Source organism: Pseudophryne corroboree, chromosome 4 (assembly GCF_028390025.1).
Source record: "Pseudophryne corroboree isolate aPseCor3 chromosome 4, aPseCor3.hap2, whole genome shotgun sequence".
Taxonomy (NCBI): Eukaryota; Metazoa; Chordata; class Amphibia; order Anura; family Myobatrachidae; genus Pseudophryne; species Pseudophryne corroboree.
In genome coordinates this window covers 872,055,534-872,073,636 of record NC_086447.1, presented here as the reverse complement: position 1 = coordinate 872,073,636, position 18,103 = coordinate 872,055,534, and the positions used below count along the sequence as shown (strand labels likewise).

The 18,103-nt window shown below is 47.0% G+C and overlaps 1 protein-coding gene across 5 annotated transcripts in view; it reads right to left on the bottom strand.

The window, feature by feature from the left end:
• TCTE1 (t-complex-associated-testis-expressed 1) overlaps positions 1–18,103 on the bottom strand; it is a 60,500-nt gene that overhangs the window by 16,229 nt on the left and 26,168 nt on the right. For all 5 annotated transcript variants that reach the window (XM_063918805.1, XM_063918806.1, XM_063918809.1 and 2 more), the window contains exon 2: positions 17,365–17,596. In XM_063918805.1, the coding sequence (XP_063774875.1) occupies positions 17,365–17,554 (190 nt within the window). In that variant the 5' untranslated portion in view covers positions 17,555–17,596. The remainder of the gene's footprint in view (positions 1–17,364; positions 17,597–18,103) is intronic.

Below are 18,103 nucleotides of genomic sequence, written 5' to 3'. Positions count from 1 at the left end.
AATCCTCCAAATCGCTAGTAGCCGCAGGCACCACAATAGGCTGGTTCAGGTGAAACGCTGACACCACCTTAGGCAGAAACTGAGGACGCGTCCGCAGTTCTGCCCTGTCCGAATGGAAAATCAGATATGGGCTTTTATACGATAAAGCCGCCAATTCTGACACTCTCCTGGCTGAAGCCAGGGCCAGTAGCATGGTTACTTTCCATGTAAGATATTTCAAATCCACCGATTTGAGTGGCTCAAACCAATGGGATTTGAGAAAATCCAAAACTACATTAAGGTCCCACGGAGCCACTGGGGGCACAACCGGGGGCTGTATATGTAGTACTCCTTTTACAAAAGTCTGGACTTCAGGAACTGAAGCCAATTCTTTCTGGAAGAAAATCGACAGGGCCGAAATTTGAACCTTAATGGACCCCAATTTGAGGCCCATAGACAATCCTGTTTGCAGGAAATGTAGGAATCGACCCAATTGAAATTCCTCCGTGGGGGCCTTCCTGGCCTCACACCACGCAACATATTTTCTCCAAATGCGGTGATAATGTTGTGCAGTCACCTCCTTCCTGGCTTTTACCAGTGTAGGAATGACCTCTTCCGGAATGCCTTTTTCCCTTAGAATTCGGCGTTCAACCGCCATGCCGTCAAACGCAGCCGCGGTAAGTCTTGGAATAGACACGGTCCCTGCTGAAGCAGGTCCCGTCTTAGAGGTAGAGGCCACGGCTCTTCCGTGAGCATCTCCTGAAGTTCCGGGTACCAAGTTCTTCTTGGCCAATCCGGAGCCACGAGTATCGTTCTTACTCCCCTTTGCCGTATAATTCTCAGTACTTTTGGTATGAGAGGCAGAGGAGGAAACACATACACTGACTGGAACACCCACGGTGTTACCAGAGCGTCCACAGCTATTGCCTGAGGGTCTCTTGACCTGGCGCAATACCTGTCCAGTTTTTTGTTGAGGCGAGATGCCATCATATCCACCTTTGGTTTTTCCCAACGGTTCACAATCATGTGGAAGACTTCTGGATGAAGTCCCCACTCTCCCGGGTGTAGATCGTGTCTGCTGAGGAAGTCTGCTTCCCAGTTGTCCACTCCCGGAATGAACACTGCTGACAGTGCTATCACATGATCTTCCGCCCAGCGAAGAATCCTTGCAGCTTCTGCCATTGCTCTCCTGCTTCTTGTGCCGCCCTGTCTGTTTACGTGGGCGACTGCCGTGATGTTTTCCGACTGGATCAACACCGGCTGACCCTGAAGCAGGGGTTTTGCCAGGCTTAGAGCATTGTAAATCGCTCTTAGCTCCAGTATATTTATGTGAAGAGACATCTCCAGGCTTGACCATACTCCCTGGAAGTTTCTTCCCTGTGTGACCGCTCTCCAGCCTCTCAGACTGGCATCCGTGGTCACCAGGACCCAGTCCTGTATGCCGAATCTGCGGCCCTCTAACAGATGAGCACTCTGCAACCACCACAGAAGAGACACCCTTGTCCGTGGCGATAAGGTTATCCGCTGATGCATCTGCAGATGCGATCCGGACCATTTGTCCAGCAGATCCCACTGAAAAGTTCGTGCGTGGAATCTGCCGAATGGAATCGCTTCGTAAGAAGCCACCATCTTTCCCAGGACTCTTGTGCATTGATGCACAGACACTTTCCCTGGTTTTAGGAGGTTCCTGACAAGTTCGGATAACTCCCTGGCTTTCTCCTCCGGAAGAAACACCTTTTTCTGAACCGTGTCCAGAATCATTCCCAGGAACAGCAGACGTGTCGTCGGGGTCAATTGAGATTTTGGAAAATTCAGAATCCACCCGTGCTGTTGCAGCACTACTTGGGTTAGTGCTACTACGTCCCCCAGCTGTTCTCTGGACCTTGCCCTTATCAGGAGATCGTCCATGTAAGGGATAATTAATACGCCTTTTCTTCGCAGAAGAAACATCATTTCGGCCATTACCTTGGTAAAGACCCGAGGTGCCGTGGACAATCCAAACGGCAGCGTCTGAAACTGATAATGACAGTTTTGCACCACGAACCTGAGGTACCCTTGATGTGAAGGGCAAATTGGGACATGCAGGTAAGCATCCTTGATGTCCAGGGACACCATAAAGTCCCCTTCTTCCAGATTCGCTATCACTGCTCTGAGTGACTCCATCTTGAACTTGAATTTTTGTATGTACAGGTTCAAAGATTTCAGATTTAGAATAGGTCTTACCGAGCCGTCCGGCTTCGGTACCACAAATAGTGTGGAATAATACCCCTTTCCCTGTTGTAGGAGGGGTACCTTGACTATCACCTGCTGAGAATACAGCTTGTGAATGGCTTCCAATACCGTCGCCCTGTCTGAGGGAGACGTTGGCAGAGCAGACTTTAGGAACCGGCGAGGGGGAGACTTCTCGAATTCCAACCTGTAACCCTGAGATACTATCTGCAAGATCCAGGGGTCCACCTGTGAGTGAGCCCACTGTGCGCTGAAATTCTTGAGTCGACCCCCCACCGCCCCTGAGTCCGCTTGTAAAGCCCCAACGTCATGCTGAGGGCTTTGCAGAAGCCGGGGGGGGCTTCTGCTCCTGGGAAGAAGCTGCTTGGTGCACTCTCTTACCCTTTCCTTTGCCTCGGGGCAAATATGACTGTCCTTTCGCCCGCTTGTTCCTATAGGAACGAAAGGACTGCGGCTGAAAAGACGGTGTCTTTTTCTGTTGGGAGGGGACCTGAGGTAAAAAGGTGGATTTCCCGGCTGTTGCCGTGGCCACCAAATCCGATAGACCGACCCCAAATAATTCCTCCCCCTTATACGGCAATACTTCCATATGCCGTTTGGAATCCGCATCACCTGACCATTGTCGCGTCCATAAACTTCTTCTGGCAGATATGGACATCGCACTTACTCTCGATGCCAGAGTGCAAATATCCCTCTGAGCATCTCGCATATAAAGAAAAGCATCCTTTAATTGCTCTAAAGTCAATAAAATACTGTCCCTATCTAGGGTATCAATATTTTCAGTCAGGGAATCCGACCAAACCACCCCAGCACTGCACATCCATGCAGAGGCGATGGCTGGTCGCAGTATAACACCAGTATGAGTGTATATACTTTTCAGGGTAGTTTCCAGCCTTCCGCTGGATCCTTGAGGGCGGCCGTTTCAGGAGACGGTAACGCCACTTGTTTTGATAAGCGTGTGAGCGCCTTATCCACCCTAGGGGGTGTTTCCCAGCGCGCCCTAACCTCTGGCGGGAAAGGATATAATGCCAATAACTTCTTTGAAATTAGCAGTTTTCTATCGGGGTTAACCCACGCTTCATCACACACTTCATTCAATTCGTCTGATTCAGGAAAAACTACAGGTAGTTTTTTCAGACCCCACATAATACCCCTTTTTGTGGTACATGCAGTATCAGAGATATGCAAAGCCTCCTTCATTGCCGTGATCATATAACGTGTGGCCCTACTGGAAAATACGTTTGTTTCTTCACCGTCGACACTAGATTCGGTGTCCGTGTCTGGGTCTGTGTCGACCGACTGAGGTAAAGGGCGTTTTACAGCCCCTGACGGTGTCTGAGACGCCTTAACAGGTACTAACTGGTTTGCCGGCCGTCTCATGTCGTCAACTGATTTTTGTAATGTGCTGACATTATCACGTAATTCCATAAACAAAGCCATCCATTCCGGTGTCGACTCCCTAGGGGGTGACATCACCATTACCGGCAATTGCTCCGCCTCCACACCAACATCGTCCTCATACATGTCGACACACACGTACCGACACACAGCAGACACACAGGGAATGCTCTTATCGAAGACAGGACCCCACTAGCCCTTTGGGGAGACAGAGGGAGAGTTTGTCAGCACACACCCAAGCGCTATAAATATATAGGAACAACCCTATAGAAGTGTTGTCTCCCTTATAGCAGCTTAATATATCAAAAAACACCAAAAAAGTGCCCCCCCCTCTCTGTTTTACCCTGTTTCTGTAGTGCAGTGCAGGGGAGAGTCCTGGGAGCCTTCCTCGCAGCGGAGCTGAGCAGGAAAATGGCGCTGTGTGCTGAGGAGATAGGCCCCGCCCCCTATTTCGGCGGGCTCTTCTCCGGTGTTTGTGAGACCTGGCAGGGGTTAAATACATCCATATAGCCCCAGGGGCTATATGTGATGTATTTTTTAGCCAGAACAAGGTATTCTCATTGCTGCCCAGGGCGCCCCCCGCAGCACCCTGCACCCTCCGTGACCGCTGGTGTGAAGTGTGTGACAACAATGGCGCACAGCTGCAGTGCTGTGCGCTACCTCATGAAGACTGAATAGTCTTCTGCCGCCGGTTTCTGGACCTCTTCACTTTTCGGCATCTGCAAGGGGGTCGGCGGCGCGGCTCCGGGACCGGACTCCATGGCTGGGCCTGTGTTCGATCCCTCTGGAGCTAATGGTGTCCAGTAGCCTAAGAAGCCAATCCATCCTGCACGCAGGTGAGTTCACTTCTTCTCCCCTAAGTCCCTCGATGCAGTGAGCCTGTTGCCAGCAGGACTCACTGTAAAATAAAAAACCTAAAAACTTTTTCTAAGCAGCTCTTTAGGAGAGCCACCTAGATTGCACCCTGCTCGGACGGGCACAAAAACCTAACTGAGGCTTGGAGGAGGGTCATAGGGGGAGGAGCCAGTGCACACCACCTGATCCTAAAGCTTTATTTTTGTGCCCTGTCTCCTGCGGAGCCGCTAATCCCCATGGTCCTGACGGAGTCCCCAGCATCCACTAGGACGTCAGAGAAAGATCTGTGCGCTATTGTGCGAGTGCATGGAAAAGATCTGTGCGATATTGTGCGAGTGCATGGAAAAGATCAGTGTGCTATAGTGCGAGTGCATGGAAAAGATCTGTGCGCTATTATGTGAGTGAATTGAAAAGATCTGTGCGCTATTGTGCGAGAGCATGGAAAAGATCTGTGCGCTATTGTGCGAGAGCATGGAAAAGATCAGTGCGCTATTGTGCGAGAGCATGGAAAAGATCAGTGTGCTATAGTGCGAGTACATGGAAAAGATCTGTGCGCTATTGTGCGAGTGCATGGAAAAGATCTGTGCAATATTATGCGAGTGCATGAAAAAGATCTGTGCGCTAGTGTGCGAGTACATGGAAAAGATCTGTGCGATATTGTGCGAGTGCATGGAAAAGATCAGTGTGCTATAGTGCGAGTGCATGGAAAAGATCTGTGCGCTATTGTGCGAGTGCATGGAAAAGATCAGTGTGCTATAGTGCGAGTGCATGGAAAAGATCTGTACGCTATTGTGCGAGTGCATGGAAAAGATCTGTGCGCTATTGTGTGAGTGCATGGAAAAGATCTGTGCAATATTATGCGAGTGCATGAAAAAGATCTGTGCGATATTGTGCGAGTACATGGAAAAGATCTGTGTGCTATTGTGCGAGTGCATGGAAAAGATCTGTGCAATATTATGCGAGTGCATGGAAAAGATCTGTGCGATATTGTGCGAGTGCATGGAAAAGATCTGTGCGATATTGTGCGAGTGCATGGAAAAGATCTGTGCGCTATTGTGCGAGTGCATGGAAAAGATCTGTGCAATATTATGCGAGTGCATGGAAAAGATCTGTGCGATATTGTGCGAGTACATGGAAAAGATCTGTGTGCTATTGTGCGAGTGCATGGAAAAGATCTGTGCAATATTATGCGAGTGCATGGAAAAGATCTGTGCGATATTGTGCGAGTGCATGGAAAAGATCTGTGCGATATTGTGCGAGTGCATGGAAAAGATCTGTGCGCTATTGTGCGAGTGCATGGAAAAGATCTGTGTGATATTGTGCGAGTGCATGGAAAAGATCTGTGTGATATTGTGCGAGAGCATGGAAATGATCTGTACGCTATTGTGCGAGTGCATGGAAAAGATCAGTGTGCTATTGTGCGAGTGCATGGAAAAGATCTGTGCGATATTGTGCGAGTGCATGGAAAAGATCTGTACGCTATTGTGCGAGTGCATGGAAAAGATCAGTGTGCTATTGTGCGAGTGCATGGAAAAGATCTGTGCGATATTGTGCGAGTGCATGGAAAAGATCTGTGCGCTATTGTGCGAGTGCATGGAAAAGATCTGTGCAATATTATGCGAGTGCATGGAAAAGATCTGTGTGATATTGTGCGAGAGCATGGAAATGATCTGTACGCTATTGTGCGAGTACATGGAAAAGATCTGTGCGCTATTGTGCGAGTGCATGGAAAAGATCTGTGTGATATTGTGCGAGAGCATGAAAATGATCTGTACGCTAGTGTGCGAGTACATGGAAAAGATCTGTGCGCTATTGTGCGAGTACATGGAAATGATCTGTACGCTAGTGTGCGAGTACATGGAAAAGATCTGTGCGCTATTGTGCGAGTACATGGAAATGATCTGTACGCTAGTGTGCGAGTACATGGAAATGATCTGTGCGATATTGTGCGAGTACATGGAAATGATCTGTACGCTAGTGTGCGAGTACATGGAAAAGATCTGTGCGCTATTGTGCGAGTGCATGGAAAAGATCTGTGCGCTATTGTGCGAGTGCATGGAAAAGATCAGTGTGCTATAGTGCGAGTGCATGGAAAAGATCTGTGCGCTATTGTGCGAGTGCATGGAAAAGATCTTTACACTATTGTGCGAGTACATGGAAAAGATCTGTGCGATATTGTGCGAGTGCATGGAAAAGATCTGTGCGATATTGTGCGAGTGCATGGAAAAGATCTGTGCGATATTGTGCGAGTACATGGAAAAGATTTGTGTGATATTGTGCGAATGCATGGAAAAGATCTGTGCGCTATAGTGCGAGTGCATGGAAAAGATCTGTGCGCTATTGTGCGAGTGCATGGAAAAGATCTTTACACTATTGTGCGAGTGCATGGAAAAGATCTGTGCGATATTGTGCGAGTACATGGAAAAGATCTGTGCGCTATTGTGCGAATGCATGGAAAAGATCAGTGTGCTATTGTGCGAGTGCATGGAAAAATCTGTGTGATATTGTGCGACTGCATGGAAAAGATCTGTGCGCTATTGTGCGAGTGCATGGAAAAGATCTGTGCGATATTGTGCGAGTGCATGGAAAAGATCTGTGCGATATTGTGCGAGTGCATGGAAAAGATCTGTGCGCTATAGTGCGAGTGCATGGAAAAGATCTTTGCGCTATTGTGCGAGTGCATGGAAAAGATCTGTGCGCTATAGTGCGAGTGCATGGAAAAGATCTGTGCGCTATTGTGCGACTGCATGGAAAAGATCTGTGCGCTATTGTGCGAGTGCATGGAAAAGATCTGTGTGCTATTGTGCGAGTGCATGGAAAAGATCTGTGCGCTGTTGTGCGAGTGCATGGAAAAGATCTGTGTGATATTGTGCGAGAGCATGGAAATGATCTGTACGCTATTGTGCGAGTACATGGAAAAGATCTGTGCGCTATTGTGCGAGTGCATGGAAAAGATCTGTGTGATATTGTGCGAGAGCATGGAAATGATCTGTACGCTAGTGTGCGAGTACATGGAAAAGATCTTTACACTATTGTGCGAGTGCATGGAAAAGATCTGTGCGCTATTGTGCGACTGCATGGAAAAGATCTGTGCGCTATTGTGCGAGTGCATGGAAAAGATCTGTGTGCTATTGTGCGAGTGCATGGAAAAGATCTGTGCGCTATTGTGCGACTGCATGGAAAAGATCTGTGCGCTATTGTGCGAGTGCATGGAAAAGATCTGTGTGCTATTGTGCGAGTGCATGGAAAAGATCTGTGTGTTATTGTGCGAGTGCATGGAAAAGATCTGTGCGCTATTGTGCGAGTGCATGGAAAAGATCTGTGTGCTATTGTGCGAGTGCATGGAAAAGATCTGTGCGATATTGTGCGAGTACATGGAAAAGATCTGTGCGCTATAGTGCGAGTGCATGGAAAAGATCTTTGCGCTATTGTGCGAGTGCATGGAAAAGATCTGTGCGATATTGTGCGAGTACATGGAAAAGATCTGTGCGCTATAGTGCGAGTGCATGGAAAAGATCTGTGTGCTATTGTGCGAGTGCATGGAAAAGATCTGTGTGATATTGTGCGAGTGCATGGAAAAGATCTGTGCAATATTATGCGAGTGCATGGAAAAGATCTGTGCGATATTGTGCGAGTGCATGGAAAAGATCTGTGCGATATTGTGCGAGTGCATGGAAAAGATCTGTGCGATATTGTGCGAGTACATGGAAAAGATCTGTGCGCTATTGTGCGACTGCATGGAAAAGATCTGTGTGCTATTGTGCGAGTGCATGGAAAAGATCTGTGCGCTATAGTGCGAGTGCATGGAAAAGATCTTTGCGCTATTGTGCGAGTGCATGGAAAAGATCTGTGCGCTATAGTGCGAGTGCATGGAAAAGATCTGTGCGCTATTGTGCGACTGCATGGAAAAGATCTGTGCGCTATTGTGCGAGTGCATGGAAAAGATCTGTGTGCTATTGTGCGAGTGCATGGAAAAGATCTGTGCGCTATTGTGCGACTGCATGGAAAAGATCTGTGCGCTATTGTGCGAGTGCATGGAAAAGATCTGTGTGCTATTGTGCGAGTGCATGGAAAAGATCTGTGTGCTATTGTGCGAGTGCATGGAAAAGATCTGTGCGCTATTGTGCGAGTGCATGGAAAAGATCTGTGTGCTATTGTGCGAGTGCATGGAAAAGATCTGTGCGATATTGTGCGAGTACATGGAAAAGATCTGTGCGCTATAGTGCGAGTGCATGGAAAAGATCTTTGCGCTATTATGTGAGTGCATGGAAAAGATCTGTGCGATATTATGCGAGTGCATGGAAAAGATCTGTGCGATATTGTGCGAGTACATGGAAAAGATCTGTGCGCTATAGTGCGAGTGCATGGAAAAGATCTTTGCGCTATTGTGCGAGTGCATGGAAAAGATCTGTGCGCTATAGTGCGAGTGCATGGAAAAGATCAGTGCGCTATTGTGCGACTGCATGGAAAAGATCTGTGCGCTATTGTGCGAGTGCATGGAAAAGATCTGTGCGCTATTGTGCGAGTGCATGGAAAAGATCTGTGTGCTATTGTGCGAGTGCATGGAAAAGATCTGTGCGCTATTGTGCGAGTGCATGGAAAAGATATGTGCGCTATTGTGCGAGTGCATGGAAAAGATCTGTGCGCTATTGTGCGAGTGCATGGAAAAGATCTGTGCGATATTGTGCGACTGCATGGAAAAGATCTGTGCGATATTGTGCGAGTACATGGAAAAGATCTGTGCGCTATAGTGCGAGTGCATGGAAAAGATCTGTGCGATATTGTGCGACTGCATGGAAAAGATCTGTGCGATATTATGCGAGTGCATGGAAAAGATCTGTGCGATATTGTGCGAGTACATGGAAAAGATCTGTGCGCTATAGTGCGAGTGCATGGAAAAGATCTTTGCGCTATTGTGCGAGTGCATGGAAAAGATCTGTGCGCTATAGTGCGAGTGCATGGAAAAGATCTGAGCGATATTGTGCGACTGCATGGAAAAGATCTGTGCGCTATTGTGCGAGTGCATGGAAAAGATCTGTGCGCTATTGTGCGAGTGCATGGAAAAGATCTGTGTGCTATTGTGCGAGTGCATGGAAAAGATCTGTGCGCTATTGTGCGAGTGCATGGAAAAGATCTGTGCGATATTGTGTGAGTGCATGGAAAAGATCTGTGCGATATTGTGCGAGTGCATGGAAAAGATCTGTGCGATATTGTGTGAGTGCATGGAAAAGATCTGTGCGCTATAGTGCGAGTGCATGGAAAAGATCTGTGCGATATTGTGCGACTGCATGGAAAAGATCTGTGCGCTATAGTGCGAGTGCATGGAAAAGATCTGTGCGATATTGTGCGAGTGCATGGAAAAGATCTGTGCGCTATTGTGCGAGTGCATGGAAAAGATCTGTGCGCTATTGTGCGAGTGCATGGAAAAGATCTGTGCGATATTGTGCGACTGCATGGAAAAGATCTGTGTGCTATTGTGCGAGTGCATGGAAAAGATCTGTGCGATATTATGCGAGTGCATGGAAAAGATCTGTGCGATATTGTGCGAGTGCATGGAAAAGATCTGTGCGCTATTGTGCGACTGCATGGAAAAGATCTGTGCGCTATTGTGCGAGTGCATGGAAAAGATCTGTGCGCTATTGTGCGAGTGCATGGAAAAGATCTGTGCGATATTGTGCGAGTACATGGAAAAGATCTGTGCGCTATTGTGCGACTGCATGGAAAAGATCTGTGCGCTATTGTGCGAGTGCATGGAAAAGATCTGTGCGCTATTGTGCGAGTGCATGGAAAAGATATGTGCGATATTATGCGAGTACATGGAAAAGATCAGTGTGCTATTGTGCGAGTGCATGGAAAAGATCTGTGCAATATTATGCGAGTGCATGGAAAAGATCTGTGCGCTATTGTGCGAGTGCATGGAAAAGATCTGTGCGCTATTGTGCGACTGCATGGAAAAGATCTGTGCGCTATTGTGCGAGTGCATGGAAAAGATCTGTGCGCTATTGTGCGAGTGCATGGAAAAGATCTGTGCGATATTGTGCGACTGCATGGAAAAGATCTGTGCGCTATTGTGCGAGTGCATGGAAAAGATCAGTGTGCTATTGTGCGAGTGCATGGAAAAGATCTGTGCGCTATTGTGCGAGTGCATGGAAAAGATCTGTGCGATATTGTGTGAGTGCATGGAAAAGATCTGTGCGATATTGTGCGACTGCATGGAAAAGATCTGTGTGCTATTGTGCGAGTGCATGGAAAAAGATCTGTGCGCTATTGTGCGAGTGCATGGAAAAGATCTGTGCGATATTGTGTGAGTGCATGGAAAAGATCTGTGCGATATTGTGCGAGTGCATGGAAAAGATCTGTGCGATATTGTGTGAGTGCATGGAAAAGATCTGTGCGCTATAGTGCGAGTGCATGGAAAAGATCTGTGCGATATTGTGCGACTGCATGGAAAAGATCTGTGCGCTATAGTGCGAGTGCATGGAAAAGATCTGTGCGATATTGTGCGAGTGCATGGAAAAGATCTGTGCGCTATAGTGCGAGTGCATGGAAAAGATCTGTGCGCTATTGTGCGAGTGCATGGAAAAGATCTGTGCGCTATTGTGCGAGTGCATGGAAAAGATCTGTGCGCTATTGTGCGAGTACATGGAAAAGATCAGTGTGCTATTGTGCGAGTGCATGGAAAAGATCTGTGCAATATTATGCGAGTGCATGGAAAAGATCTGTGCGCTATTGTGCGAGTGCATGGAAAAGATCTGTGCGCTATTGTGCGAATGCATGGAAAAGATCTTTGCGCTATTGTGCGAGTGCATGGAAAAGATCTGTGCGATATTGTGCGAGTACATGGAAATGATCTGTGCGCTATTGTGCGAGTGCATGGAAATGATCTGTACGCTAGTGTGCGAGTACATGGAAAAGATCTGTGCGCTATAGTGCGAGTGCATGGAAAAGATCTTTGCGCTATTGTGCGAGTGCATGGAAAAGATCTGTGCGATATTGTGCGAATGCATGGAAAAGATCTTTGCGCTATTGTGCGAGTGCATGGAAAAGATCTGTGCGCTATAGTGCGAGTGCATGGAAAAGATCTGTGCGCTATTGTGCGAGTGCATGGAAAAGATCTGTGCGCTATTGTGCGAGTACATGGAAAAGATCAGTGTGCTATTGTGCGAGTGCATGGAAAAGATCTGTGCAATATTATGCGAGTGCATGGAAAAGATCTGTGCGCTATTGTGCGAGTGCATGGAAAAGATCTGTGCGCTATTGTGCGAATGCATGGAAAAGATCTTTGCGCTATTGTGCGAGTGCATGGAAAAGATCTGTGCGATATTGTGCGAGTACATGGAAATGATCTGTGCGCTATTGTGCGAGTACATGGAAATGATCTGTACGCTAGTGTGCGAGTACATGGAAAAGATCTGTGCGCTATAGTGCGAGTGCATGGAAAAGATCTTTGCGCTATTGTGCGAGTGCATGGAAAAGATCTGTGCGATATTGTGCGAATGCATGGAAAAGATCTTTGCGCTATTGTGCGAGTGCATGGAAAAGATCTGTACGCTATTGTGCGAGTGCATGGAAAAGATCTGTGCGATATAGTGCGAGTGCATGGAAAAGATCTGTGCGATATAGTGCGAATGCATGGAAAAGATCTTTGCGCTATTGTGCGAGTGCATGGAAAAGATCTGTGCGATATAGTGCGAGTGCATGGAAAAGATCTGTGCGATATTGTGCGAGTGCATGGAAAAGATCTGTGCGCTATTGTGCGAGTGCATGGAAAAGATCTGTGCGATATTGTGCGACTGCATGGAAAAGATCTGTGTGCTATTGTGCGAGTGCATGGAAAAGATCTGTGCGATATTATGCGAGTGCATGGAAAAGATCTGTGCGATATTGTGCGAGTGCATGGAAAAGATCTGTGCGCTATTGTGCGACTGCATGGAAAAGATCTGTGCGCTATTGTGCGAGTGCATGGAAAAGATCTGTGCGCTATTGTGCGAGTGCATGGAAAAGATCTGTGCGATATTGTGCGAGTACATGGAAAAGATCTGTGCGCTATTGTGCGACTGCATGGAAAAGATCTGTGCGCTATTGTGCGAGTGCATGGAAAAGATCTGTGCGCTATTGTGCGAGTGCATGGAAAAGATCTGTGCGATATTATGCGAGTACATGGAAAAGATCAGTGTGCTATTGTGCGAGTGCATGGAAAAGATCTGTGCAATATTATGCGAGTGCATGGAAAAGATCTGTGCGCTATTGTGCGAGTGCATGGAAAAGATCTGTGCGCTATTGTGCGACTGCATGGAAAAGATCTGTGCGCTATTGTGCGAGTGCATGGAAAAGATCTGTGCGCTATTGTGCGAGTGCATGGAAAAGATCTGTGCGATATTGTGCGACTGCATGGAAAAGATCTGTGCGCTATTGTGCGAGTGCATGGAAAAGATCAGTGTGCTATTGTGCGAGTGCATGGAAAAGATCTGTGCGCTATTGTGCGAGTGCATGGAAAAGATCTGTGCGATATTGTGTGAGTGCATGGAAAAGATCTGTGCGATATTGTGCGACTGCATGGAAAAGATCTGTGTGCTATTGTGCGAGTGCATGGAAAAGATCTGTGCGCTATTGTGCGAGTGCATGGAAAAGATCTGTGCGATATTGTGTGAGTGCATGGAAAAGATCTGTGCGATATTGTGCGAGTGCATGGAAAAGATCTGTGCGATATTGTGTGAGTGCATGGAAAAGATCTGTGCGCTATAGTGCGAGTGCATGGAAAAGATCTGTGCGATATTGTGCGACTGCATGGAAAAGATCTGTGCGCTATAGTGCGAGTGCATGGAAAAGATCTGTGCGATATTGTGCGAGTGCATGGAAAAGATCTGTGCGCTATAGTGCGAGTGCATGGAAAAGATCTGTGCGCTATTGTGCGAGTGCATGGAAAAGATCTGTGCGCTATTGTGCGAGTGCATGGAAAAGATCTGTGCGCTATTGTGCGAGTACATGGAAAAGATCAGTGTGCTATTGTGCGAGTGCATGGAAAAGATCTGTGCAATATTATGCGAGTGCATGGAAAAGATCTGTGCGCTATTGTGCGACTGCATGGAAAAGATCTGTGCGCTATTGTGCGAATGCATGGAAAAGATCTTTGCGCTATTGTGCGAGTGCATGGAAAAGATCTGTGCGATATTGTGCGAGTACATGGAAATGATCTGTGCGCTATTGTGCGAGTGCATGGAAATGATCTGTACGCTAGTGTGCGAGTACATGGAAAAGATCTGTGCGCTATAGTGCGAGTGCATGGAAAAGATCTTTGCGCTATTGTGCGAGTGCATGGAAAAGATCTGTGCGATATTGTGCGAATGCATGGAAAAGATCTTTGCGCTATTGTGCGAGTGCATGGAAAAGATCTGTGCGCTATAGTGCGAGTGCATGGAAAAGATCTGTGCGCTATTGTGCGAGTGCATGGAAAAGATCTGTGCGCTATTGTGCGAGTACATGGAAAAGATCAGTGTGCTATTGTGCGAGTGCATGGAAAAGATCTGTGCAATATTATGCGAGTGCATGGAAAAGATCTGTGCGCTATTGTGCGAGTGCATGGAAAAGATCTGTGCGCTATTGTGCGAATGCATGGAAAAGATCTTTGCGCTATTGTGCGAGTGCATGGAAAAGATCTGTGCGATATTGTGCGAGTACATGGAAATGATCTGTGCGCTATTGTGCGAGTGCATGGAAATGATCTGTACGCTAGTGTGCGAGTACATGGAAAAGATCTGTGCGCTATAGTGCGAGTGCATGGAAAAGATCTTTGCGCTATTGTGCGAGTGCATGGAAAAGATCTGTGCGATATTGTGCGAATGCATGGAAAAGATCTTTGCGCTATTGTGCGAGTGCATGGAAAAGATCTGTACGCTATTGTGCGAGTGCATGGAAAAGATCTGTGCGATATAGTGCGAGTGCATGGAAAAGATCTGTGCGATATAGTGCGAATGCATGGAAAAGATCTTTGCGCTATTGTGCGAGTGCATGGAAAAGATCTGTGCGATATAGTGCGAGTGCATGGAAAAGATCTGTGCGATATAGTGCGAGTGCATGGAAAAGATCTTTGCGCTATTGTGCGAGTGCATGGAAAAGATCTGTGCGATATTGTGCGAATGCATGGAAAAGATCTTTGCGCTATTGTGCGAGTGCATGGAAAAGATCTTTGCGCTATAGTGCGAGTGCATGGAAAAGATCTTTGCGCTATTGTGCGAGTGCATGGAAAAGATCTGTGCGCTATTGTGCGAGTGCATGGAAAAGATCTGTGCGATATAGTGCGAGTGCATGGAAAAGATCTGTGCGATATTGTGCGAATGCATGGAAAAGATCTTTGCGCTATTGTGCGAGTGCATGGAAAAGATCTTTGCGCTATAGTGCGAGTGCATGGAAAAGATCTGTGCGCTATTGTGCGAGTGCATGGAAAAGATCTGTGCGCTATAGTGCGAGTGCATGGAAAAGATCTGTGCGCTATTGTGCGAGTGCATGGAAAAGATCTGTGCGCTATTGTGCGAGTGCATGGAAAAGATCTGTGCGCTATTGTGCGAGTGCATGGAAAAGATCTGTACGCTATAGTGCGAGTGCATGGAAAAGATCTGTGCGATATTGTGCGAATGCATGGAAAAGATCTTTGCGCTATTGTGCGAGTGCATGGAAAAGATCTGTGCGATATTGTGCGAGTACATGGAAATGATCTGTGCGCTATTGTGCGAGTGCATGGAAATGATCTGTACGCTAGTGTGCGAGTACATGGAAAAGATCTGTGCGCTATAGTGCGAGTGCATGGAAAAGATCTTTGCGCTATTGTGCGAGTGCATGGAAAAGATCTGTGCGATATTGTGCGAATGCATGGAAAAGATCTTTGCGCTATTGTGCGAGTGCATGGAAAAGATCTGTGCGCTATTGTGCGAGTACATGGAAATGATCTGTACGCTATTGTGCGAGTGCATGGAAAAGATCTGTGCGATATAGTGCGAGTGCATGGAAAAGATCTGTGCGATATAGTGCGAATGCATGGAAAAGATCTTTGCGCTATTGTGCGAGTGCATGGAAAAGATCTGTGCGATATAGTGCGAGTGCATGGAAAAGATTTGTGCGATATTGTGCGAATGCATGGAAAAGATCTTTGCGCTATTGTGCGAGTGCATGGAAAAGATCTTTGCGCTATAGTGCGAGTGCATGGAAAAGATCTTTGCGCTATTGTGCGAGTGCATGGAAAAGATCTGTGCGCTATTGTGCGAGTGCATGGAAAAGATCTGTGCGCTATAGTGCGAGTGCATGGAAAAGATCTGTGCGCTATTGTGCGAGTGCATGGAAAAGATCTTTGCGCTATTGTGCGAGTGCATGGAAAAGATCTGTGCGCTATTGTGCGAGTACATGGAAATGATCTGTACGCTATTGTGCGAGTGCATGGAAAAGATCTGTGCGCTATAGTGCGAGTGCATGGAAAAGATCTGTGCGATATAGTGCGAATGCATGGAAAAGATCTGTGTGATATTGTGCGAGTACATGGAAAAGATCTTTGCGCTATAGTGCGAGTGCATGGAAAAGATCTGTGCGATATTGTGCGAGTGCATGGAAAAGATCTGTGCGATATAGTGCGAGTGCATGGAAAAGATCTTTGTGCTATTGTGCGAGTGCATGGAAAAGATCTGTGCGCTATGTGCGAGTGCATGGAAAAGATCTGTGCGCTATAGTGCGAGTGCATGGAAAAGATCTGTGCGATATAGTGCGAATGCATGGAAAAGATCTTTGCGCTATTGTGCGAGTGCATGGAAAAGATCTGTGCGATATTGTGCGAGTGCATGGAAAAGATCTTTGCGCTATTGTGCGAGTGCATGGAAAAGATCTGTGCGATATTGTGCGAGTGCATGGAAAAGATCTTTGCGCTATTGTGCGAGTGCATGGAAAAGATCAGTGTGCTATAGTGCGACTGCATGGAAAAGATCTGTGCGATATTGTGCGAGTGCATGGAAAAGATCTGTGCGCTATTGTGCGAGTGCATGGAAAAGATCTGTGCGATATTGTGCGAGTGCATGGAAAAGATCTGTACGCTATAGTGCGAGTGCATGGAAAAGATCTGTGCGATATTGTGCGAGTACATGGAAAAGATCTGTGCGATATTGTGCGAGTACATGGAAAAGATCTGTGCGATATTGTGCGAGTACATGGAAAAGATCTGTGCGATATTGTGCGAGTACATGGAAAAGATCTGTGCGATATTGTGCGAGTACATGGAAAAGATCTGTGCGCTATTGTGCGACTGCATGGAAAAGATCTGTGTGATATTGTGCGAGTGCATGGAAAAGATCTGTGCGCTATTGTGCGACTGCATGGAAAAGATCTGTGTGATATTGTGCGAGTACATGGAAAAGATCTGTGCGCTATTGTGCGAGTGCATGGAAAAGATCTGTGCGATATTGTGCGAGTGCATGGAACAGATCTGTGCGCTATTGTGCGAGTGCATGGAACAGATCTGTGCGCTATTGTGCGAGTGCATGGAAAAGATCTGTGTGCTATTGTGCGACTGCATGGAAAAGATCTGTGCGCTATTGTGCGAGTACATGGAAAAGATCTGTGCGCTATTGTGCGAGTACATGGAAAAGATCTGTGTGCTATTGTGCGACTGCATGGAAAAGATCTGTGCGCTATTGTGCGAGTACATGGAAAAGATCCGAGTGCTATTGTGCGACTGCATGGAAAAGATCTGTGTGCATGAAGCCATACGGATACTGACATTAGCATATGGTAGTAAATCTGGCTGCCACGGACACCCGCACTTGCAGGCACTTTGTGTCAAACCCAGATTCATAAAACAGCTGCATATAGGTTTATTTTATAACACAAACAACATATATGACAGAGCTGTGGAGCCAGAGGACTTACGCTCAAAGTTCCTGACAATGTGTTGTAGGCACAAGTCGCTGAGCAGCGGGATTAAGGCCAGGGACCAGCTGTAATCCTCAGTAATGATTCGACGCATCTTCCTCAGGTCGGCTGCTGCATTTCTGTGCTGGACAGGTAACGGTGGCGGGACCGAAACCTTGTCAGTTGCTGTAGCTGCACCTTCTGGCATTGTGAGGAGAAATCAGCGCCTGTGATACTCAGGAGAACATTCCTGGGAAAAGAGATTTGTAGTATGGTCAGAATTCATATAAAGAACAAACAGGTTAAATATGACGTCATTCAAAAATCTGATATCACGCTAATGACTATGGTCCTCATTCCGAGATGATCGCTAGCTGCCGCTGTTCGTTGCGTAGCGATCAGTTAAAAAAACTGTAAAACTGCGCATGCGTATGCACCGCAATGCGCACGTGCGGCGTACGGGTACAAAGAGCATCGTGGTTTTGCACAGGTTCTAGCGACACTTTCAGTCTCACTGGCGAACGCAGGTAGATTGACAGGAAGTGGGAGTTTCTGGGTGGCAACTGGCCGTTTTCTGGGAGTGTTTGGAAAAATGCAGGCGTGGCCGGGCGTTTGCTGGTTGGGTATCTGATGTCATTACTGTGTCATCCATCGCAGCAATCATCGCACAGAATAAGTAACTACAGGGCTGGTCTTGTTCTGCACAAAAAACGAGTTTTATGGTAAGAACTTACCTTTGTTAAAACTCTTTCTGCAA